At 39.3% G+C, this 25156-nt stretch overlaps 1 protein-coding gene across 1 annotated transcript; it reads left to right on the top strand.

The window, feature by feature from the left end:
* Nucleotides 1-971: 971 nt before the first annotated feature.
* Nucleotides 972-25081, top strand: capn1b (calpain 1, (mu/I) large subunit b). The gene is made up of 22 exons (XM_038288242.1): nucleotides 972-1027; nucleotides 6427-6679; nucleotides 6812-6881; nucleotides 9236-9354; nucleotides 9485-9618; nucleotides 15408-15576; nucleotides 15796-15879; nucleotides 17811-17896; nucleotides 17967-18041; nucleotides 18116-18276; nucleotides 18399-18568; nucleotides 20307-20318; nucleotides 20402-20613; nucleotides 20696-20735; nucleotides 20813-20878; nucleotides 20955-21012; nucleotides 21282-21346; nucleotides 21536-21604; nucleotides 21906-21984; nucleotides 22068-22181; nucleotides 22267-22325; nucleotides 24179-25081. The coding sequence occupies exons 2-22, from the start codon at nucleotides 6440-6442 to the stop codon at nucleotides 24203-24205; spliced, it is 2109 nt and encodes a 702-aa protein (XP_038144170.1). The 5' UTR covers nucleotides 972-1027; nucleotides 6427-6439; the 3' UTR covers nucleotides 24206-25081.
* The last annotated feature ends 75 nt before the right edge of the window (nucleotides 25082-25156 follow it).

Raw genomic sequence — 25156 nt, 5'->3', positions numbered from 1 at the left:
TCATGAATTCAGCTCAGATTCACAACAAGTAAATATTTATATACTGAAAAATAAGCCAGTAGTCTGGCTTGGTCCAGAATCTGGAGTTTTCCTACCAGTTCGCTTGTTCAGCCGTCCCAGTTGCTGTAAATTGCAATTTGAAAAGAAATCTATTTGTAAGACCTCCGTGTAAAAAAATAGAAATTTGAAAAAAAAAGTGAAAATTTCAAATGAGTAACAAAATTTGTAAAAAAAAACAAAAAGAGTTAACATATAAGATCTTTAAAAAAAATATCTTTGTAAAAATAAAAATTAATCAAAAATAAAGATTTGAAAAAAACTTTAAAAATAATCTGATAAATTAGAAGTTTTTTTAATGCCAATGCCTTTTTTTAAATTAAAATTTTTTACAAAGTTTAATTTCTGGATTCCATTTTTCAATTTTAATTTTACAAAATCTGTTTTTTCAAATTTCCATTTGTAAAACATGTTCTATGCAACAATGATGGAACAGAAATGACTGCATAGGGCGGCGGACTCCTAATCTAACAGACGAAAACTTAGTACTAAGTAAATAATTGTTCAGGTAAATTTAAAACGAAATATTAAATCGGTTCAAGAAACAAATCAGTTATGGCCTCATCTGTCAGTGCATATCCTAAAAAAAAGATTTATAAGCTATAAAGTTCACAAAATAAATGTAAATCATTTTATTCCATCTGAAAATTGTCTGACTTCTTAAGAAAAACGGACTTGCTTTTATTTAATTTTTTTGCATAGTGTGTTTTTAATATAGGGGCCAGTTCTAAAGGGCCACTGGCCCCTGATGTCCTTTACTTGAATCCACTTTGCTCATCATATTGACACCCGAGCATTAACCATAAACGTCCTGTAGGGGGCGCTGTTCAAAGAACCCCCCCTGTGGGGTGGAGCACCGCCCCTCCTCAGGGTAGGGCTGCTGCTGCTGCAGTGTAGCATCCTTCTCAGCAGAACCAAAGACAGCAGGAATCAAAGCGCATCCCGGCCGAACCGCAGAGCATCAGAACAGGTGAGGAACACGGTGGGCTGGAAGTAAAGCTGGATTCCGACCCGGTGTGGGAAACCGGTCCGGATGAGCTGCTTCGATTGTTTTTTAAACTGATTTAGAAATAATTAACAGTCAATGTGTCCAAGGCGCGCGCCCAGACAGGTGTTACCTGAAGGTTCTGGGTGGGAAGAGGTCATCTGATCCGGAGGTTCTGAAGGGTAGCTTTAAATCTGTCATCATGGTGCTGACGGATCAAAGTCTGCAGGCTTCTGATCTGAGATCAGCTGATTAAATCAGCAGGTGAGTTCTGTCAGGTTCCAGACTACAGCGAGCATCTGCTGTTCCTGATGATGCTTCTGGACCAGGACAGGATCACTGCTGTGTTTAAAAGATTTATCTGTTTGAAGCCAACAGTCCTGAAACGGACCAGCTGATGGAGAACTTCTCCAACCTCTGCTGGAAAAACATCAGAGAAGGTCAGTCAGGAAAGTGAAGAACTAAATAAATTAACCCGCAATTATTACAGGACATATTTAATAACTCCAAAAAAAAGAAAAGGTGCAATAAAAATCCAGTGAAGGTTAGAAATTATAGAAACTACAGTCTAAGAAATTATTTTGTAAATCATTTGCAATGATTTAACAATGTGGTATAAAACCAATGCAAATCATTAATACATCATTTTTTTTTTTCAGTTTCAGTTCCTTTACAGCATTAAAGCATTAGAACTATGTGCAAAATTAGGTTGTTTTATTTTTTGAATCTAACTGCATATAAAGCATTAAAACTGTGCAAAATTAGGCTCTTTATTTCTTAAATCTAACTGCATATAAAGCATTAAAACTATGTGCAAAATTAGGTTGTTTTATTTCTTAAATCTAACTGCATATAAACCATTAAAACTGTGCAAAATTAGGTTGTTTTATTTTTTAATCTAACTGCATATAAAGCATTAAAACTGCGAAATTAGGTTGTTTTATTTCTTAAATCTAACTGCATATAAACCATGAAAACTATATGCAAAATTAGGTTGTTTATTTCCTAAATCTGCATATAAAGCATTAAAACTGTGCAAAATTAGGTTCTTTATTTTTTTAATCTATCTGCATATAAACCATTAAAACTGTGCAAAATTAGGTTCTTTATTTCTTAAATCTAACTGCATATAAACGATTAAAACTGTGCAAAATTAGGTTCTTTATTTCTGAAATCTAACTGCATATAAAGCATTAAAACAATATGCAAAATTATGTTGTTTATTTCCTAAATCTGCATATAAAGCATTAAAACTGTGCAAAATTAGGTTCTTTATTTCTTAAATCTAACTGCATATAAACCATTAAAACTATATGCAAAATTAGGTTGTTTATTTCCTAAATCTGCATATAAAGCATTAAAACTGTGCAAAATTAGGTTCTTTATTTTTTTAATCTATCTGCATATAAACCATTAAAACTGTGCAAAATTAGGTTCTTTATTTCTTAAATCTAACTGCATATAAACGATTAAAACTGTGCAAAATTAGGTTCTTTATTTCTGAAATCTAACTGCATATAAAGCATTAAAACAATATGCAAAATTATGTTGTTTATTTCCTAAATCTGCATATAAAGCATTAAAACTGTGCAAAATTAGGTTCTTTATTTCTTAAATCTAACTGCATATAAACCATTAAAACTATATGCAAAATTAGGTTGTTTATTTCCTAAATCTGCATATAAAGCATTAAAACTGTGCAAAATTAGGTTCTTTATTTTTTTAATCTATCTGCATATAAACCATTAAAACTGTGCAAAATTAGGTTCTTTATTTCTTAAATCTAACTGCATATAAACGATTAAAACTGTGCAAAATTAGGTTCTTTATTTCTGAAATCTAACTGCATATAAAGCATTAAAACAATATACAAAATTATGTTGTTTATTTCCTAAATCTGCATATAAAGCATTAAAACTGTGCAAAATTAGGTTCTTTATTTCTTAAATCTAACTGCATATAAACCATTAAAACTATATGCAAAATTAGGTTGTTTATTTCCTAAATCTGCATATAAAGCATTAAAACTGTGCAAAATTAGGTTCTTTATTTTTTTAATCTATCTGCATATAAACCATTAAAACTGTGCAAAATTAGGTTCTTTATTTCTTAAATCTAACTGCATATAAACGATTAAAACTGTGCAAAATTAGGTTCTTTATTTCTTAAATCTAACTGCATATAAACGATTAAAACTGTGTAAAATTAGATTGTTTATTTTTATTTATTTTTTTCTAACTGCATATAAACGATTAAAACTGTGCAAAATTAGGTTCTTTATTTCTTAAATCTAACTGCATATAAAGCATTAAAACTGCGAAATTAGGTTGTTTTATTTCTTAAATCTAAGTACATAAACAGCATTAAAACTATGTGCAAAATTAGGTTGTTTTATTTCTTAAATCTAACTGCATATAAAGCATTAAAACTGTGCAAAATTAGGCTCTTTATTTCTTAAATCTAACTGCATATAAAGCATTAAAACTATGTGCAAAATTAGGTTGTTTTATTTCTTAAATCTAACTGCATATAAACCATTAAAACTGTGCAAAATTAGGTTGTTTTATTTTTTAATCTAACTGCATATAAAGCATTAAAACTGCGAAATTAGGTTGTTTTATTTCTAAAATCTAACTGCATATAAACCATGAAACTATATGCAAAATTAGGTTGTTTATTTCCTAAATCTGCATATAAAGCATTAAAACTGTGCAAAATTAGGTTCTTTATTTTTTTAATCTATCTGCATATAAACCATTAAAACTGTGCAAAATTAGGTTCTTTATTTCTTAAATCTAACTGCATATAAACGATTAAAACTGTGCAAAATTAGGTTCTTTATTTCTTAAATCTAACTGCATATAAACGATTAAAACTTTGCAAAATTAGGTTCTTTATTTCTTAAATCTAACTGCATATAAACGATTAAAACTGTGCAAAATTAGGTTGTTTATTTTTATTTTTTTTTTATCTAACTGCATATAAACGATTAAAACTGTGCAAAATTAGGTTCTTTATTTCTTAAATCTAACTGCATATAAAGCATTAAAACTGCGAAATTAGGTTGTTTTATTTCTTAAATCTAAGTACATATACAGCATTAAAACTATGTGCAAAATTAGGTTGTTTTATTTCTTAAATCTAACTGCATATAAACCATAAATATGTCAAAGATTAGTTTTAAGCCCTAACCATATAAAAAGCCTCATATTTCTGTTTTTTTCGATGTTTCTGTTTGAAAAAGTCAACTATTTTTCATCCTTCATTGTTTCACTTGTATTTTAGTTTAGATTCAGGTCACAGTAATTGTGCAGTAGAGGTTTGAACTGGCAGGAATTTGGTGATACATTGAGTATTACTGTACACGTGTCTCGATATGACAACCATAGTGTAAAAAAGACAAATGTTGTGATTTCAAAATTAATATAGCTCTGGAAAACCTGAGTAGATCTTTTGTTGTTCTGCTGAAGAGCAGCTAATAACCAAACCAAAAAAACGAACTTCTTAAAGTAAAATGCTAAGGCATGTTCATTACCAAGTCGGCTTTATTGTCAGTTTCTTTACATGCACTGGTCATACAAAGAATTTAAATTACGTTTCTTAGTTTCCCATGCAGACATCGACATACTTTAGACATAGACAATAAAAAGAAAATATATACAGACTTACCACATACAGACATTAAAGTGCGAGACTGAAATATAGAACTTATATAAAAAAAATCATTACCAAGTCAAGGGATATAAGAAAACAAAACAAGAGAAAATAATTTATAAAATATAAAAATCATGTATAGGAAAAGGTTTAGGTTAGAAACTAGTACAGCTGTAAGACTTTATAACCACCACTGTTCTCAACAACCAAAATAAGTTGCTACATTCATGCTGATTTTGCACAGTTTGTATCTCAGTCAGTTGAATAATATGCTGTTGTTATTTTGATGTTGCAGCTATTTTTAACTATCCATAACTGTAAAATGTCCATAGCTGTATAATGGTTATTTATTCTCCAAGTGCACAGTTTTATATTGTTAAAACTCTTTACAGACCAGTAATTTATTGTTTATCTTTATCTCTTCACTGTTATGGTATTCTTATACATTTTTCTAAGGTCCACATTTGTGTGACCATTATTTCTACAATCTTTTTGCTGCTGTAAACACCAGAATTTCCCCATTGTGGAACAATAAAGGGATTTTCTATTCTGTCTATGTACAGATAAGGTAAAGAAATATCCAGAAAATTGGACAATTAAACCATCAGGTGTTGACAGAACTTGGACAGAAAGCAGATGAGAACATTGCCTCATTAGTTGCCTAATTACAGTTTCCCATGCTGTTCACTTCCACAAATGTTGAAACAGGAAAAAATAATCCCACTGCTAAACAAAAAAGAGAGGGCCTTTTCCAGTTCAAATAATCTTCATATTAGTGTTTGGAAAATATTGTGTAAATATTGTGTTAGTACTTTGTGAGCCTCTGAAGGTTCAGATCTGAGTCCATCACTGCACCCAGATTAGAACCTGATTCCTGGTTCCTTGCTGGATTTACTGAAGCAGGGTGCTAACTTTTAAATGCTTTTATTTGTTTTCCAAAACTATTCTTCACAGCTGAGTGTCATCATGATAGTTATGGTAGCATGTTCTTGTTGTTTATTTAGATCTTAGTTAGGATGAGCATGTAGAGACTGAATAAGAGCCTCTAAGATGGATCCTTGGGGAACACCACATGTGATTTTTCTGGTCTCTAGTATAAAGTTATCTACTGAAATAGAAATAGTCCCTGTCCTTCAAGTAGGATTTAAATCAGTCCAGCTCTGGACCAAAAAGGTAGACCCAGTTTACCAGGCACTCTAATCGTATTGAGTGATAACTCCATTCATACTATATGCTTTTTGTATGTCTGCTTCTGTCTCCTTGAACCCCAGTAATCCTCAGCAGATGGCTGCTGACACTGAGCCTGGTTCTGCTGGAGGTTCCTTCCTGTTAAAAGGGAGTTTTCCTCTCCACTGTCGCTACAAGCATGCATAGTGTGAGGGATTGCATTGGAGTCAGTGAGTTGATCAACTAGTTTTCCTTAGATAGAAAACTTTGACTGGATGATCTGGTTGAACTGTAAAGTGCCTTGAGGTGACTTGTGTTGTGAATTGGTGCTATAGAAATAAACTGAACTGAATTGAATTGAAATATCATGATGAGACATTTACCTGTTTGAAAGACGGGGACCTTTATGTGTGAGTAGGTAGCTTTAAATCAGACACCAGAAAAATCATCTGATGTTTCCTAAAGAGTTGAATGAACAGCTTTGGAGGTTCGACTAGTTTAATACTTTAACTTAAACAGTTCCATAAATCTGGAATTATTATTGATGTTCCTCTCCGGGACAGATTTAGGACCAGGATGTTCGGCGGAGTGTCAGGACGAATCCAACATGAGCGGGACCGAGCCGGAGGCTTGGGCTCGGCCCAGCAGGCGGTAAAGTTCATGAACCAGGACTTCCAGGCCTTAAAGGAGGAGTGCCTTCAGAACAGAACCCTGTTTCAGGACCCCATGTTCCCGGCAGAACCTGCCTCGCTGGGCTTTAAGGAACTTGGACCTCTCAGCGCCAAAACCAGAGGAGTGGAATGGAAAAGACCCACGGTAAGAACCAGAACCAAGACCAGCCTCAGTCAGAGTCAGTGATTGGCTGCTCATGTTTCCTCTCAGTGACAGGAAGTGAGGTCATGCTGGTGTTATAAAACAGATATACTTGTTTCTGATTGGCTGTTCCAGGAGCTGTCAGCTAACCCTCAGTTCATTGTGGGCGGGGCCACCAGGACTGACATCTCTCAGGGGGCGCTGGGTGAGTCTGTCTGGAGTTCATGTGTCTTGAATCTCAGACTGTTGATGGATGTTTGGTGGTTAGGGTTAAAGATCAAAACATCCCATAAAAAGGTGGACATTTATATTTAGCATTTACTCTAAATGTGAAGAAAGTTCTTTGAATAGCAGAAATTTGACAATGAATATTTTTTCAATTCAATTCAGTTTATTTCTATAGTGCCAATTCACAACACAAGTCATCTCAATTCATTTTAGAGTTCACCAGATCATCCAGTCAAATTGATTCAAAGTTTTCTATCGAAGGAAAACTAGTTGATTGCATCGACTCATTGACTCGAATGCAATCCCTCACACTAAGCATGCAGGGAAGGACAAAAACATCTTTCCAAGAACAGCAGCAGGTGCGACGGAAGCTCTGTGGTAGGTCAAGCTTCTCTTTGTTTGCTTTAAAGCTGCAGGTGAGGCTGTTTCCACACCTAATGATGAGAAATTTGATTGTGTGTTGACATCAGTCATCCTCTAGATCAGCCCATTTTAGAATCACCAGGTCTTTAAAAGGGCCGGTTCAACTGCAGAAACATAACATTAACTTCATAGTTTAATTTACAAGGAGAGCACTGCTCTGGTATAAGAACTTAACAGGGAACACCGTTTTTTTTTTAACTCCTATGCATTTAGCAGTGTTATCCATCTTTTTGCACTTTAAAGAGGATATGCCTCTATTTCAGAGATAAACCAATACAGGTTTTTTTTAAGGATGATGCTAATTCTGATTATTTCTAACCAATCACTGATGTGCTGCTGATATTTTTGGGGTCAGTTCTCGAAGCCTGTATTTTTTATATTTTTTGTCCTGCATTTACGTGGTAAAAATTACACAATGATAAAAATGTTATAAGTATCAATTTAAACAAAGAAATTATAAACAAATCCAACAAAAGAACAACGTAGAGCAAATGGAGGGAACGTGAATAAACACACTACATATCGGTAAACACATGCATGTAATGGTCGACACTGATGCAAGAATTTTTTTTTTTTAAATATTGGTGGAAAAAAAGGGTTAATCTGTATAGATCTGTTTGATGACCAATAAATTTCTTGGTTCCTGAGGGCCAGAAGATTTACCATTAGGGGCCGAATTCGGACAGTGGGCCTCGAGTTATACATGTGTGCTTTTAATAAACGAGGAGCCCAGTGGACTGCAATGCAGCTCCATTAGTGACAAACTGCTGCACCCTAGATGCGCAAAGGATTAGTGTTATCACAGATCCTTCCTTCCAGCAGCTGGTAGACTTTAAAACTATCACCGCTCCAACCCAATAAGTTAATCATTCACATGTTTCCAGATTATTGCATATAATCAATTTTAGTACTCAAAATGACTTACTAAGCTAAAAAAAAATCTACTGTCGTTCATAACAGTGTAGCTTATTTTTTATATTTTTACATACCTCTGTGTTTTGTTTTTACCACCATTCATTGGAAGCCCATTAACCAATGTATCCCTTTAAAGGCTTATTCTGCACTTTTACTGTTCTGTTTATCATCCAGGAACTTCAAACACAACCCTTGACAAATTGTCATCAGAGATTCATAGAACAAACAGGGACTCTGTTCTGATGAATAATTTATATATTTACCAATAATCCTAAATAATGCATCAGTGCAGGAGCCACTTAGAGCAAACAATTAGATGTTTTCACATTTTAAACATGTATTATACATCCAGATCCTCTTCCAGATGCAGCCTGAAGAGGTAAACAGCAGTAAACATCTGAGAAACGCAGCATAACAGAGAGCACCTGAAGGCAGCACACATTGATCTGACGGCGGCGTCTGCTGATGGAGCTTCCATTAGAGGGAACCATCTGCGGCTCTCAGCTGAACGTAATGAATCATCACTGTTATGATGGACTCTGTCTGCAGCAAAAACACTTCCAGGAACATGAGCTTATCTTCCTCATCTCGCACTCATCATCATCATTTGATCTAAGGCCAATTTAGAGTGGGACTCCATCCTTTTAACAGAACCAGTTGGGACAGTTTTAACCAGGCCTGCAGCTGAAACTCTACATGTGGGTTCTGCTTCAGCTGACTAGAACTTTCAAGGTTAGAGCAGCTTTCAGAAGGAGATGATGGAGAAGCTGAGCTGCTGCGGTTTAAGGTTGCCTCAGGTTTTCATGCAGATCTTGCTCCCTCTGCTGGTCACAGCAGGTGGAAACAGGTGTCCTACATGTGCTGAGCTGTAGAGCTCCACAGGCAAGACAGGTGTCTACGGAGACAGCAGCTTATTGAGGCCCCCTGGTCTTGCATGGGACACCTGAGCAGGTGACCTGTCAGGTGACTGTTCTCCTTGTGTCTGTCCTCCAGGGGACTGCTGGCTGTTGGCTGCTATCGGCTCTCTGACTCTAAACCAACGGCTGCTTCATCAGGTGGTTCCTCATGGCCAGAACTTTAACCATCAGTATGCTGGCATCTTCCACTTCCAGGTGAGGTCCTACCTGTCAACAGACCACACCCCCTGTCCTACATAAGGGATGAGGGGGGGGGGGGACTGTAGATTGGATCACTGGCTCAGCCTGTCTCTCTCCGTCTGTCCTTCTTCTCCTCCTTGTGCAGTTCTGGCAGTTTGGGGAGTGGGTGGACGTGGTGATTGATGACCGGCTGCCAGTTAAAGATGGAGAGCTGCTGTTTGTCCACTCAGCAGAAGGAAGCGAGTTCTGGAGCGCTCTGCTGGAGAAAGCTTACGCTAAGTAGGGACTGGGACCATCCATCCATCCATCCATTCATCCATCCCTCCTTCATCCATCCATCCATCTGTTTATCATCTAATCATCCATCCATCATCCATCCCTCCATCATCCATCCATCCATCCATCCATCCATCGATCCATCCATCGATCGATCCATCCATCCATCCATCATCCATCCATCCATCCATCCATCCATCTGTTTATCATCTAATCATCCCTCCATCATCCATCCCTCCATCATCCATCAATCCATCCATCCATCTGTTTATCATCTAATCATCCATCCATCATCCATCCCTCCATCATCCATCCATCCATCCATCGATCCATCCATCCATCATCCATCCATCCATCCATCCATCCATCCATCCATCCATCCATCCATCATCCATCCATCCATCCATCTGTTTATCATCTAATCATCCCTCCATCATCCATCCCTCCATCATCCATCCATCCATCCATCTGTTTATCATCTAATCATCCATCCATCATCCATCCCTCCATCATCCATCCATCCATCCATCCATCTGTTTATCATCTAATCATCCATCCATCATCCATCCATCCATCATCCATCATCCATCCATCCATCATCCATCCCTCCATCATCCATCCATCCATCCATCGATCCCATCCATCCATCCATCCATCCATCCATCCATCCATCCATCCATCCATCCATCCATCCATCCATCCATCCATCATTCAATTCAATTCAATTCAATTCAGTTTATTTATATAGCGCCAAATTCACAACACATGTCATCTAAAAGGATTTTACATTTAAAACCAGATTTTCATTCAAATTGATAAAAAAGTTTTCTATCAAAGGGAAAAACCGTTGATTGATTGACTCTTTGATAAAAATAAAAACCCCCCCCACTAAGCATGCTTGTAGCGACAGTGGAGGGGAAAAAACTCCCTTTTAACGGGAAAAAAACCCAAGCAAAACCAGGCTCATTTGTGAGCGGCCATCTGCCGGGGCCGACTGGGGGTTAAGGAGACAGAAGCAGAGATACAAAAAGCAGCTGAAAAAGGGGGGGCCCCCGTCCAGGAAACACAAAAGCCAGGCGACGAGCCCCAAGGGCCCAGCCCCATGCCGGGAGGACAAAAGAGAGCACACCCAAATCAGTCACGGGTCAAGAGAAAAAACGGGGACCCCCACTGGAAAACAGGCCAAATCCCCCAACATCTTTTTAACAAGGGTGGATAGAAGCAGCACAGCTGATGTTTTTTTTCCGGGAAAAAGACGTTCAGCCAAAAAGGAAAAGCGAGGAAAAAAAAAAAGTTTAATCTGAGGAAAAGCAGAGAGGCAAAAGGGTTTTAGAGATTAAAACAAACCCAGTTTCTGCAGTTAGGAAAACGGGAGAGAATGAAGCAAAATTTGTTTGAAATGGGGGTCCCTATTTTCCCCCAAAAGCCCAAAACCCTTTTGCGCAAACTATAAAAGAAAAGCCCCAGGAAATAAACCCCCCAAAAAAGCCACCCCAACCCCTATAACCCTTTTATAAAAAATTGAATTTTTTTTAAACCCTTTACCCTTTAAAAAGGGAGACGGGTTGTTGCCTCACGGAAAAAAAAACTGGTAGTTGGTTCCAAGGAGGGGACCCTTTGATAACTAAAAGATCTGCCTCCCATTTCCCTTTTAAAAATTTTCAAAGGGGAAACGATTAGAAAAACCTGCAGTTTGAGAGCAAAGTGCTCTGTTAGGAACTAAGGAACAATCAGTTTCTCTGATATAAGATGGGGGTTTGGGCCCATTTAAGGTTTATATTTTGAAAAGGAGGATTTTTAAATTCTATTCTTGTTTTTAACGGAAACCCAAATTTGAAGAGAAGCCAGGATAGGAGAGTATGATCTCTCTTTTTTAAATTTTCATTAAAAACTCGGGGCTGAAAGCATTTTGGATCAGTGAAGGCTTTTAAAACTACAGTTTGGGACTTCAGATAGAAAAAGAATTACAATAGTCCAGCCTTGAATTTAAACAAATGCCAGGAAAAGTTTCTCGGCATCCCCCGGGGACAGGTTTATTTCAAATTTTTTTTGCAATGTTTCAGATAAAAGAAGAAATTCTAAAAAACTTTTGTTATGGGATTTAAATGACGGGGTCCTGATCAAAAATAACCCCAAAGATTTTTTACTTTATTACTAAAAATCATTTTTAACCACCCAAATTTGAATTTAAACTGGCTAATCGTTTCTTTTTCAGAGACTTGGTCCAAAGGGACTATAAACTTCTGTTTTTTCTGCATTCAGAAAGAAGAAAGTTAAGAGTCTTTCCAGGTTTTTTTTTTCTTCAAAAAAATTTCCCTTTGTAATCTATGAAAGGGGTTAGCTTCATTGGTTTTTATAGACGGGAATATAGTGGGTATCATCGGGCATAACAGTGGAAATTTAAACCCCCATCCCTGTCTAAAAAAATTTCTACCAATTGGGAGCAGTTTTAAAGTAAAGGGGAATTGGCCCTTAGAAAGGGAACCCTGGGGGATCCACAGGAAACCTTTGAGCGTGTTGAAGATCAAATCTTTAAAACATAAAACCAAAATTTTAAATTTTCGATGGGTTAGATAAGTTTTTAAAAACCAGTCTATTTGCTGTTCCTTTAATTAAACAAAAATTCAAGTCTTTCTAAAAAAAATTATTAGGGGCAACTGTATCAAATGCAGACAAAGATCCAACGGGACGAGCACAGTTACAAGTCCATTATTTGGGGCCCATAGAATATCTTTAGTGACTTTAAACCGGGGAGTTTGTTTCAGTGCTATGATGAGCTCTAAACCCCCAACCCCCCCCCCAAAACCCAAATTTCCCCCCCCCAAAAAAACCCAATCCCCAAAATTTATAAAAAAAAACCCCCCCCCAAAAACCAACCCCCTGGGTCAAGAGGGCCCGGGTTTTTTAAACAGAGGTTTAATTTTCAAACAATCTTAAAAACTTTAGGTACATATCCCCGTAACGAGATAAAATTAAACACATCTAAAATGGAGGGGGAGATCAAAGGGGAAAACCTCCTTAAATAAATGGGTTTTTAAAATTTGGGTTAACATTCCCAAATTGAAGGCTTAGATGAAACAATAAATTTTTCAATTTAGAGAGTTCAACCCCGGTTAAAGCAGTCTAAAACCCCGGGTTTAGATTCCATGGGCTACCCCAGGTACAATTTGCGGATTAGAGGAAATGGTTTTTTGATCTTATTTTTAATAAGATCAATCTTATTTTTAAAGAATCCCTAAAAAACATTGCTGCTAAGAGCAGGTGGAATGGGGGCGGTTCAAAAGAGTATGGTCTGGGTTGGGGTTTGGGGAACTGTATTAAAAAGAAAACTTGGAAATTTTTTCTTATTCTCCTCTATTAAATTTGGGGGAAGTATGCTTGCTCTTGCTTTACAAAGGGTCCCTTATACAGCAGTTTAAAACATTTTTCCCAGAAACTAGGGAAAGGGCTCTTTGCCCGGCCCGTGGAGCGATTTTTTTCTCTCCCGTTTCCTAGCTTTTTTCTTCAAAGTCGGCTCTGGCTTTTAAAAACCCGGAGCAAGCTTTCTATTTTTAACGGTTTTTTATTTTCAAAGGAGCTGCGTTGTTTTAAGGGGAATACGCAGAAAAACTAGCCAACCCCATCAACAAAATCATCAACCTGTGAAGGGGAATAAGCTAAGCTTTTGCACTCTGCAGCACTGCTCAGTGACACAGAGCAGAGAGAAAGTGAAGCAGATTCTTTAAAATTTATAACTGCACTATCTGATAAAGATCTACTAAAATTGAACCTTCTTTTGGGGGAGGAGAACTCTGTTAAAGTAATCCTGAAGGTTATTAGAAAGTGGTCAGAGAGGACAGGGTTGTGAGGAAATACTGTTATTTCTTCACATTCTATGCCATATGTCAGCACAAGATCCAAAGTATGAAGATGAGAATGCGTGGGACTATTCACATTTTGAACAAAGCCAATAGTGTCTAAGATAGCATTAAAGGCTGCTCTTAAGCTATCGCCTTCAATGTCAGCATGGATGTTAAAATCTCCCACTATGATGACCCTGTCAGTATTTAATACCAAATCAGAAAGGAACTCTGAAAACTCATCTAAAAATTCAGAGTAAGGACCTGGTGGACGATACAAAGTTACAAAAAGAAGAGGTTTTCTTGCCTTGAAATTTGGATCAGGGAAATTAAGGGTTAAATGTTCAAAAGAGTTGTAGGTATTAATTGTTTTGGGAGTAATCAGTAAGTCAGACTGGAAGATTGTTGCTACTCCTCCTCCTCGCCCAGAACTTCTGGGGATGTGAAAATTTAAATAGCTTGAAGGAGTTGCCTCATTTATGCTCACATAATCCTCTTGCTGCAGCCAGGTTTCTGTAAGGCAAAACAAGTCAATGTGATTATCACAAATCAAGTCATTAACTAGTAGACTTTTAGAGGAAAGCGATCTTATGTTAAACAGACCGCATTTAATTGTTTTAACTTTTTCCCCAATTGGAGTTATTTTGATTTTAATTAGATTATCATGATTTACTCCTTTGGGAATCTTTGCTAATTTATTAGATTTTGGTCGTGGGCAAGACACTGTCTGGATGGAGTAAAGAGTGGGTAACAGTAGAGAAGCTGCAGAGATGTGTGTTAAACTACAACTCTGCTTCCTGGTCTGCACCCTGGGTGGTCAGGGTTTTGGAGGACTAATAAATGTGGCCAGATTCCTAGAAAGAAGAGCTGCACCATCCAAAGTGGGATGGATGCCGTCTCTCCGAATCAGACCAGGCTTTCCCCAAAAGGATTGCCATCATTGATCATCCATCCATCCATCCATCTGTTTATCATCTAATCATCCCTCCATCATCCATCCCTCCATCATCCATCCATCCATCCATCTGTTTATCATCTAATCATCCATCCATCATCCATCCCTCCATCATCCATCCATCCATCCATCGATCCATCCATCCATCCATCCATCCATCCATCCATCTGTTTATCATCCATCCATCCATCCATCCATCCATCCCTCTAGCATCTATCCAACCATCCTCCAGCCAACTGTTTATCATCTCATCATCCCTCCATCATCCATCCATCCATCCATCCATCCATCCATCCATCCATCCATCCATCATCCATCCATCCATCTGTTTATCATCCATCCATCCATCCATCCATCATCCATCCATCCATCTGTTTATCATCTAATCATCCATCCATCATCCATCCCTCCATCATCCATCCATCCATCCATCCCTCCATCATCCATCCATCCATCATCCATCCATCCATCCATCCCTCCATCATCCATCCATCATCCATCCATCCATCCATCTGTTTATCATCTAATCATCCCTCCATCATCCATCCCTCCATCATCCATCCATCCATCCATCCATCTGTTTATCATCTAATCATCCCTCCATCATCCATCCCTCCATCATCCATCCATCCATCCATCTGTTTATCATCCATCATCCATCCCTCCATCATCCATCCATCCATCCATCTATCCATCCATCCATCCATCTGTTTATCATCCATCTATCCATCCATCCATCCGTTTATCATCCATCCATCCATCCATCCATCCATCCATTCATCCATCCATCCATCCATCCATCCATCCATTTATCAGTTTATCTTTTATCCATCCATCTGCTTATCATCCATCCATTTTTTATCCATCCATCTTTTTATCATCCATCCATTGATTCATCCATCATTCGTCCATTTATCCAACCATCCATCTGTTTACCCATTAATCCTTTTATCATCCATCGATCATCCATCCATCCATGTTTGTTTGTGTCTTTCGAGGTTGTGCGGCTCGTATGAAGCATTGTCCGGTGGCAGCACCACTGAAGGTTTTGAGGACTTCACAGGGGGTGTGGCAGAGATGTATGAGCTGAAGAAAGCTCCCAGAGATCTCTACCGGATTATCAGCAAAGCTCTAGAGAGAGGATCATTGCTGGGATGCTCTATAGATGTGAGTTTCTGACTTGTATGTGCAGTTCAACAGAAACCTTGGAACTCCAGAATCCACAGATCCCAGTCCATCAACCAGAGTCTGCAGAGCCTCCTTGTAGTTCATCAGAAACAATAAGTTCAATGAGCTTAAACTAATTCTAAAGACAAACCTGTGAGTTTAACTGTCTTTAAACTCACAGCTTCGCCTTTAGAATATCTTGGTGTGCTCCATTTTTAGATCACCAGCTCCTGTGACATGGAGGCCATCACCTTCAAGAAGCTAGTGAAAGGCCACGCCTACTCAGTGACTGGCCTAAGACAGGTAAGACCTGGGTTAGCCTCCAATGCCCCATTAACATGACTGTCTGCTAGGATCTAAAGACCTTACTAATTTGCTTACTTATACTTCAAAGACTTAGATACTGAGGTCCTGGGTTGTCCCTTGGGTGGGATGGGTGTTTAACACAGGGGGAGGCATCCCATGGACATCTGAAACAGATGCCTGAGACTCATCAGCTGATAAGGAAGCGGCTCTACTCTTATCCTCTCATGAATGACCGAGCACCTCACCCTATCCCTAAGGGAGAGCCTTCCTGCAGAGAAATATCATTTCAGTTGCTTATATCTAGTATTTTATTGGTTGAGTCAGGATCCAGATTTCATTGACATAGGTGAGGGTAGGAATGTAGATCGACCAGTAAATCGAGAGCTTTGCCTTTTTTTTTTTTAAATCACATACGTCCTAAAGAAATTAAGACTAGGTGCACAGTAGCACTCCTAGTTGTAGCTCCCAGGTTGCTTTATTCACCAAAAACAGTGAGTGACGATTTGGGCCACACATCCTTCCTCAGACTCATAGATAGGTCAAGATACTTGAACTCCTCCATTTGAGGCAGGAACTCTCCTCCAACCTAAAAACTGATCTAGAACCATGGCTTCGGACTTAGAGGACCTGATCCTCATCCCAGCCACTTCACCTTCAGCAGTGAATCTCCCCATTGCATGCTGTAGTTGTCAACAGGAAGGAGCCAGCAGAACCCCTTCATCTGCAAAAGGCAGAGATGAACTCTGCTTGTTAACCCCTGCTTGGATCCAACATGCAGTGGGTACAACTCTGACTCAATGCCGGCATGTGGACCAGACTCCTGCTACACTTGTATAGAGGCCCCTCGTAAAGGTACCTCTATGGGCACCATGAGGGACACGATTGAATGGCGTCTCCAGGTCTGCAAAGCTCTTGTGGACCAGTTGAGCAAGCTTCCATGAACCCTGGATCACCCTGCAGAGCTGGTCCAGACCTCCACTGGAAAATCTGTAGTTATTTTTATGCTTTCCTGGTAGGTTACTCGTTCAAAATGATGCCTCTGTTGAAGCTTTCAGGTCGCACTTTGTAAAAGTGCTGCCTTTGCATCTGTAATGGAGAGCAGGCAGCACTTTTAGGAGGATCTCTCGTTTAAGTTTGGTTAGGTCTGTAGCAGGACATGCTAGCCAGCTGGACTGATACATCTTTTTTCAAAGGCTGGATTAACAGGATTTGTGGAAAAGGGATAGAACCAATAAGATGGATGCAACGCAAAAATGTCTTTTGAAAAGAAAATCTCTTACAGCAGCAAGTTGTTGAAGTTTTAAAGATAAATCCTGTTCATTCAAAAAAAAAATAGAGCATCATTAAAACATTGCCTTGTTGCAGTCTTGATTCTTATGGTTACAGCACTGGAAAAATGATCTCAAAAATAAGTAAAAATGTCTTAAATTAAGTGTATTTACATTTAATTTGAGTAGGTAAATGAGATGATTTGCCAATGGAATGAGTATTTTTACTCTTAAAATAAGATATTCAGATAAAACGCACTTGAAATAAGACAATGCAATTGTGTTTTCTTATTTTGAATGTAAATTGTCGTTGTCCATTGGCAAAATGTCTCTTACCTTCTCAATTCAAGAACAAATGAAAAAATTACTTATCTAGATTTAGATTTTTTCCAGTGAGAAAAGCAGTGTTGCATTGTGGGCAATCCTGGGCTAAGCATTAACTCCCGTCTCCCTCACTGTAATTGGTCCGTTTTACGCAGTAGAGTCTTAGCTTCACCAGACTGACTGTTGACCAATAGCATAATGTTGTTCTGGGTTGTTTTTCGCCAGAGCATCTGCTTGGTCCTTCAGATCGCCATCTGGGCCAATGTAGATGCCTGACCAGAACTCACGTTGGCGATCTCAGATAAAGGCATGCTGTCTTCTTTTTCACTGCTGCAGGTGGAGTTCAGAGGGCGACAGGAGCGTCTGATCCGAATCAGGAACCCCTGGGGTCAGGTGGAGTGGACCGGAGCCTGGAGTGACAGGTCAGTGTTTCACAGGAGAGAAAGTAGATTGAGATATGAGTTGAAACTGATTCAAATCTCAATATGTCAGCTCCTCAGAATGGAACTACGTCGATTCTGCGGAAAAGGATGAGATGCTTTGTAAGATGGAGGACGGGGAGTTCTGGTAGGTTGGTTCTGGGAAATACCTTGTAGGATTCTAACTCTTTACTTCTCTAACAGGTTGGTCTTCTGTTTCAGGATGCCTTTCCAGGAATTTCTGCGTCAGTTCTCCCGTCTAGAGATCTGTAACCTGACCCCAGATGCCCTGAGTCAGGACGCCACCAGCTTCTGGACCACGATGACGCATGAGGGCAGCTGGAGGAGAGGAAGCACGGCCGGAGGTTGCAGGAACCACCCGAGTGAGGATAGAGGCTGTTTTGTCCTGGTTTTAGAATCAGGGTCCAGGTGTTTACCTTCAAGGCACTTCTAACAAAAAAACTACATTTGACATAACTACATTTCCCACTATGCCTTTCTGCAGACACATTCTGGATCAACCCTCAGTATAAGATGACTCTGTTAGAGGAGGATGATGACCCTGAGGATGACGAGGCTGCCTGCAGCGTCCTGGTGGCACTGATGCAGAAGGACCGCCGCCGGTACCGCCAACATGGCCAGGACATGCACACCATCGGTTTCGCCATTTATGAGGTCAGCGCTTTTTCTAAGCAAGGACAACTCTGCCACAAAAAAAAAAACTGTTTTCTCTGAGAACTACAATATTACAGTATATCAGCAGCTCAGCAGGTCTGAAATACTCCATCATAGAAAATGTATCAGGAGGCAGTGGTTAGAGTCAACCAATCTTTTGTTATTGGGGTGTAGAGAGAAGAGATACTGGTTGCAGGCCATCATCACCATGACTAGAATCAATGAGCTTAAAGAAAAATACCACTTAACCAGAAGGAAACATAAAGGAGAACACAATGACCTGAGCGCTGACCCTCCATCCATCATCCATCAATCCATCATCCCTCCCTCTCTGCCTCCCTCCCTACCTCCATCTGTCCATTCATATATCATCCATCCATCCATCCATCCCTCCATCCATCCATCCATCCATCCATCCATTTATCATCCATTAAGCCATCATCCCTCCCTCCATCCATCCATCCATCCATCCATCCATCCATCCATCCATCCATCCATTTATCATCCATTAAGCCATCATCCCTCCCTCCATCCATCCATCCATCCATCCATCCATCCATCCGTCCATATATCATCTATCGATCGATCGATCCATCCATCCATCCATCCATCCATCCATCCATCCATCCATTTATCATCCATTAAGCCATCATCCCTCCCTCCATCCATCCATCCATCCATCCATCCGTCCATATATCATCTATCGATCGATCGATCCATCCATCCATCCATCCATCCATCCATCCATCCATCCATCCATCCATCCATCCATTTATCATCCATTAAGCCATCATCCCTCCCTCCATCATCCATCCATCCATCCATCCATCCATCCATCCATCCATCCATCCATCCATCCATCCATCCACCCCTCCTCCTGTGAGCATTTAGACCAAGGGTCTGCAACCTATGGCTCCAGAGCCACTTGTGGCTCTTTGGACCCTCTGCAGCACCTCTTAAAGTGGCTAAAATGTATATAAAGAGCTAAATAATGTACTACAAAATAAATACCAGTCTCAAAGGCTTTAGTGTTTTTTATAAGATGGATAAGAAGGACATTAAAAGAACCAGAAATATGTTTTTAGAGTCAATTTCCTTTTAATTAGCCTGGAATTTATGTGTTTTAATATTATTTTAAAAATAAAATACATACATTGTTGGTTGTTTAAGATGGCAACTAATTTTCTATACTAGATAATAAAAAAACAAACAAATTGTTTTTCTAAAAAGTCATCTACTTTGCGGCTCTAAACAACTTTTACTTGGTCGGACTTGGGGCAAAATGGCTCTTTGGATATTAAAGGTTGCAGACCCCTGATTTAGACCATCCTGTACCCTTTCATAAACATTTCCAGTAAGTCCACCATCTTCTCCAGTCACCATTTATCCAGGGTCAGGGGGTCGTGGTATGAGACGTTGATGGAGACGTTTTCTCCAGAGCTCTCCAATTTTCCCTTCAGTATGACGCATTACCTTTCACTAAGGAGGGAACAGATGGAATTTGGCCAAAACACTTCTCTTTCTGAGAAGCAATTACCTTGTTTATGTTCCTATTTAAAATCTTCATCATCCATAAGTTCAGATGGTAATTGATTTTCTCAGCTATAGTCAGATAAATAGAACCAAACATCATAATCTCCTGTCAGTCCTGTTGCATTGAGGTCTGATGATTCCTGCTTTGTCATTGAAGACGGTTATGTTGGCCTACTGAGAATTGTTTTTTCTGTCTCCTTCACAGATTCCCAAAGAGGTCAGTGATTCAACCTGTCATTTATTTTCCCATATTTGCTTTTGGGCTTCATGTTGACGACTCTCCATCCCCCAATCCTGTAGTTCCAAGGTTCTGCAGGTGTCCACATGAAGAAGGATTTCTTCCTGCGCCGCTCTTCCTGCGCTCGCTCCGAGACCTTCATCAACCTTCGAGAGGTGAGCTCCAGGTTCCGCCTTCCTCCAGGAGAGTACCTGATCGTCCCATCTACGTTTGAGCCCTCCAAGGAGGGGGACTTTGTCCTGAGAGTTTTCACTGAAAAGGAGTCCGAGACAGAGTGAGTCTGTATGAACCATGGAGAAGATCTGGATCTGTGGTTCAGTCTTCTCTTAGTTACGTTTATTTGAATCTCTTTGCAGGGACATGGATGATGTCGTCGTTACAAACCTGGATGAGGAGGTGAGAGAGGAGGTTGCTAATTCTTGGAGATGGTTCCTTTGTTGATGTTGTCTTAATGTGTCTGTCGCTGTCCACAGGAGGAAGTCACCGAAAGAGACATTGATGACTCCTTTAGGTCCATGTTTGCTCAGCTTTCTGGAGACGTGAGTTCAGTTTCAGGAGCGTCTCTGATGTCCTCCCAGTCTTTGTTTCAGGTCTGAGTAGTCTTTCTTTTTAAAGGACATGGAGATCTCAGTGCGTGAGCTCAGAACCATCCTCAACAGAGTGGTCTCCAAACGTGAGTCACTTTAAAATCTGATGATTGAGAGTGATTCAGCCAATCGCAGTCAGGCTCAAGATAACAGTATTGACCCTGTTGATGCAGAACATCCTGTTAAAGATTTATCTGACCATAGAGGACAGAGGAGATGGGTCTGCAGGCCTTCTGATACCACTTCATCCATTACAGTTTCCCCCAGAGTCAAACTGCACTCTGATGTTCATTGATGTTAAGGTCTCAGGTTCCATTGTGTTAAGATGCTTCTTGTTTTGTGGTTGTCTTTACAGACAGAGATCTACAGACCGATGGATTCAGCATGGAGTCCTGCAGGGCCATGGTCAGCCTCATGGATGTATCCTCCCTCAAAGAGACCAGAATCACTTCTGACCCAATCTAAACCAGCTCTAGGCTGGGTCAGACCTGCGTTCAGTCAGTGTCAAAGCACACATTAACTCAGTCTGGGTTCAGTAGAAGAATCTCTCCTTCTTTTTTAGAGGTTTATGTTTTGATTTGGGTTGGCTGGACCTTAATTGGACCTCAGAAAGATGGCAGTGCTCGGCTCGGACTGGTGGAGTTTCAGATCCTTTGGAACAAGATTAAGAAGTGGTTGGTGAGTTATGACGAAGTCAGGCTGGTTCTGACTTAAACTACATCTAATGAGGATCAGGACCAGAGCTGAATCCCACAGTTTGGGTTGTTCATGGACCTGCTTCATTCTGCTTTTTTTTTTTTTTTTGGTCCAATGATTTTATGTGTCTTTACAAATGTTTTGCTTTTATTTTTCTTCTATTTTATGATCTAACTCATGTAAAGCACTTAGAAGTTTCTACGTACTGAATTGTGCTATACAAATAAAATTGCCTTGCCTTGTTTCCTGGTTCCTATATTCAGGAGATAATGTTGTGTTTCAGGGAATCTTCAGAGAGTTTGATCTGGATAAGTCCGGCTGCATGAATTCCTACGAGATGCGTCTGGCGTTTGAAAATGGCGGTGAGTTTTTTTTTTTTTTTCACTGATATGTTTTGAGTTGGTTCGGTTTCATCTACCTGACCTGGGATCTGCTCTGTCTGCAGGGTTCAAACTGAACAACAAGCTCTATCAGATGCTGATCGCTAGATACGCCGACAACGAGATCATCGACTTTGACAACTTCACCTGCTGCGTGGTCAAACTGGAGACCATGTTCAGTAAGTCCAGAACCTCCGAACTGATCAATAAACTGCTGCTGTTCTACTGTTGTGCTCCCAAACTGACCTGGAGTCTGTTTTTCAGAGACCTTCCAAGGCCTGGACAGAGATGGGACCGGAACTGTGGAGTTAAATTTCAGTGAGGTACCAAACTCCGTATATTGTTCCCAGTGTTGTAACTCTTGAGACCGGTGACTAGACCAACTTTTGACTCTATATGGTCTCGGTCATTAAAGACATGGGACTATGGTTTCCAACCCTGGTCCTCAGGGACCCCGTCCTGCATATTTTAGGTGTTTAATTGTTGCATCACACTAGAAAATAATGGATGATTAACAGGCTTCTGCAGCACTTGATTGCAGAGGAGGAGCCTTAATTTGAATCAGGTGTGCTGGAACAGAGGGATATCTAAAAGACGCAGGGCAGTGCTCCCTGAAGATCAGGGTATGGAACCACTGACATAGGATTTTATTTCAAGACCAGTCAAGAAGAAAGTGTATATAATAACATTAAATGTATATATTTTATTCATGATGTGAAATTAAATGGTTCAAGCCCACGCATTTATGCTAATTATAGCTTATTATATTACTCTGGTTACTTAGCACTGCTTAGCATCTACTTTTAAGTTTATTAAAATCGTTACAAAAAAATTGCTTCAAAATAGCCAGCATGCTACAGATAGAGACAGGAAGATAGATATTCTATTAATCTTGTGGGTCAGACAACCAATCCAGCTCTTTGATAAAGAACTACAGCGACTCCCCAAATGACGAAAACCAAAAGCCACAGGTTTGGTTCACTTTCACTTCCAGACCCATCAAAGTTAGGGGGCGGTTATCTAACACCTGATTGGTCACCCTGCACATTAAGGCGAAGCAAATCGATTACAGAGACTCGATTCGCGTTAACCCCGCCCCCTAACTTTGATGGGTGAGTTTGACAGATTCTTTTAATGGTTTCGATGCACTGCCACACAGGACCATGAAATAATTAAATGCACACTGAAATAATTATATATTTTTTTTTTATAAAATGAAGACGTTTTTTATTAAATTAATGACACATTTATATATTTAATTCCTTATTTATTTAATGAATTACACATTTAATTAATTGTTTATTGCTGTATTTATTTATTTAATTGTGGCACTTTATATTAGTGATGTGGTTTTAATTAATGAATGACACATTTATTTTTTTTATTCCACATTTAATTAATTATTGACACATTTAATTATTTATTTAATGCTGTAATTGTTTATTTAATTTTGACACTTTTTATCCTCCATAATAAATAGGACCAATGGGACAGCAGCTTATATGGAAAACGCTTTGCTTTATGTAGTTTTGTTTTTCTTAATGTAGTTGCGCTTTGCTTTATGTAGTTTTGTTTTTCTTAATGTAGTTGCGCTTTGCTTTATGTAGTTGCGATTTCCTTAATGTAGTTGCGATTTTAGATTTGTAGTTGCAGTTTGCACTTCAGGGCCACCGTACCTTCCAATGGCTACCCACTGCTCCCCAAGGGGATGGGTTAGTTGTGTTGCGCTGTACTTGAGACGATGTAATGACAATAAAAGCTGGTAAAGAAATATTTAAAAATGAACATTTTAGGCGTTTTATTAAAAAATTGAAGACTTTAATTGTTTTAATTTAACTTGAGGGGTGCAGCATTGGTCTTGACTCGATCTTGAGTTAGGTGGTCTTGATTATAACAGGGATTTTCTCTTTGCTTTAGTTTGGATCTTGTTCTGCTGGTTTGATCCATTTAGCCAATATAATGACCTCCTGTATCAACATTGGATGATCTACAAACACTTCTGTCATTCTCATCTAGAAACAAAATAGATCAACACATGGGTAGAAGGACCAAACCTCCACTTGTTCTGAGACAGAACCATAATCTGGATGATCCAGAGCGTATGGATCAGCAGGGCTGGAAATGTAGCAGGAGGCGCCGTAAATTCACCGTTTTTGTGTTTGCTTCCTCTCCCCAGTGGCTCTTTTTGACCATGTGTGGCTAAACCTCAGAGCGCCGAGAGAGGACGGATAAGAGGGCAACAACTAGACTGAGAGGACACTTCTTCTGCTCCACTGTCCTGGCATAACACCTCGATACTACAAAGATACCACTACCATACTAACAAAATACTATAATGTTACTACAATAATGAAATGGAGAATTGCAACAATACGACGGTAATTCTGCAGTAGTCAGAGTGGAGCCTGAGTTTGATTTGAACATATTTATTCATATTTATCTGTTAATGATCATTAACTGTACTAACATGCATGAAAGTAAACAGCTTAGTTTAACCTCAGAGGAATCACCTAATTGGTTGAGATGGTTCATCCATCATGATCCATCTGGAACATTCTCTTTCAATAAAAAACCCAGCAGGCGGACCCTCCTCTGGTTCTGGTGTTCAGCTGCAGTCAGAGATTCTGCCAATAATGTGAGGATGATTCGGTTTCACTTCCAAGTGTTTTATTTATAAATGAGATTCAAATGATCTGAGACTTGAAATGTAAAAAGGAACACTTCCTTCCTTCATTTAACCCATGTATTTACTGACAGCAGCTAGGTTCCTCCTGGGTTCTTGAAACCTGGAACAGAACGTTTGCGGACATGACTGACCCTCAGAAATGCAGCTCTGTCTGCAGTCTGCAGACCTCCTATTCTCAGGAACATCTTCATTCAGAAGTGCATTACTACAGACCCATAGTACAACCAACTGTCCTTTGGTACTAGAGCTGTACATGTAACCTACCTGCTGCTGTGCTAGTCTGCACTGATAGAGGGCGCTGTAGCTACTCTGTATTTATGCTTTCACTGGCTGTGATACTCAGCTGAGTTCTTTACTCCCATCCTGACATTTAATAAAGTGAGGCAAACCAAACTGTCCGTGTGTGATGGATTACTCATACAGGATACCTGGGCCCTATTTTTACAAAGCAGAGTTAGTTTTGATCCA

This window comes from Cyprinodon tularosa, unplaced genomic scaffold (genome assembly GCF_016077235.1).
Source record: "Cyprinodon tularosa strain WSP-4 unplaced genomic scaffold, ASM1607723v1 ctg25, whole genome shotgun sequence".
In the NCBI taxonomy this organism is placed as follows: domain Eukaryota; kingdom Metazoa; phylum Chordata; class Actinopteri; order Cyprinodontiformes; family Cyprinodontidae; genus Cyprinodon; species Cyprinodon tularosa.
Note: the sequence above shows the minus strand (reverse complement) of the source record. Positions and strands in the feature narration are given on the sequence as shown.

Bases quoted from the DNA above. Each gene is read 5' to 3' on its own strand.
- capn1b (XM_038288242.1), top strand. From the start codon at position 6,440: ATGTTCGGCGGAGTGTCAGGACGAATCCAACATGAGCGGGACCGAGCC. The intron at 15,880-17,810 runs GTAAGACCTGGG...TCACTGCTGCAG, and splicing joins CAGTGACTGGCCTAAGACAG to GTGGAGTTCAGAGGGCGACA. The intron at 18,042-18,115 runs GTAGGTTGGTTC...CTTCTGTTTCAG, and splicing joins ATGGAGGACGGGGAGTTCTG to GATGCCTTTCCAGGAATTTC.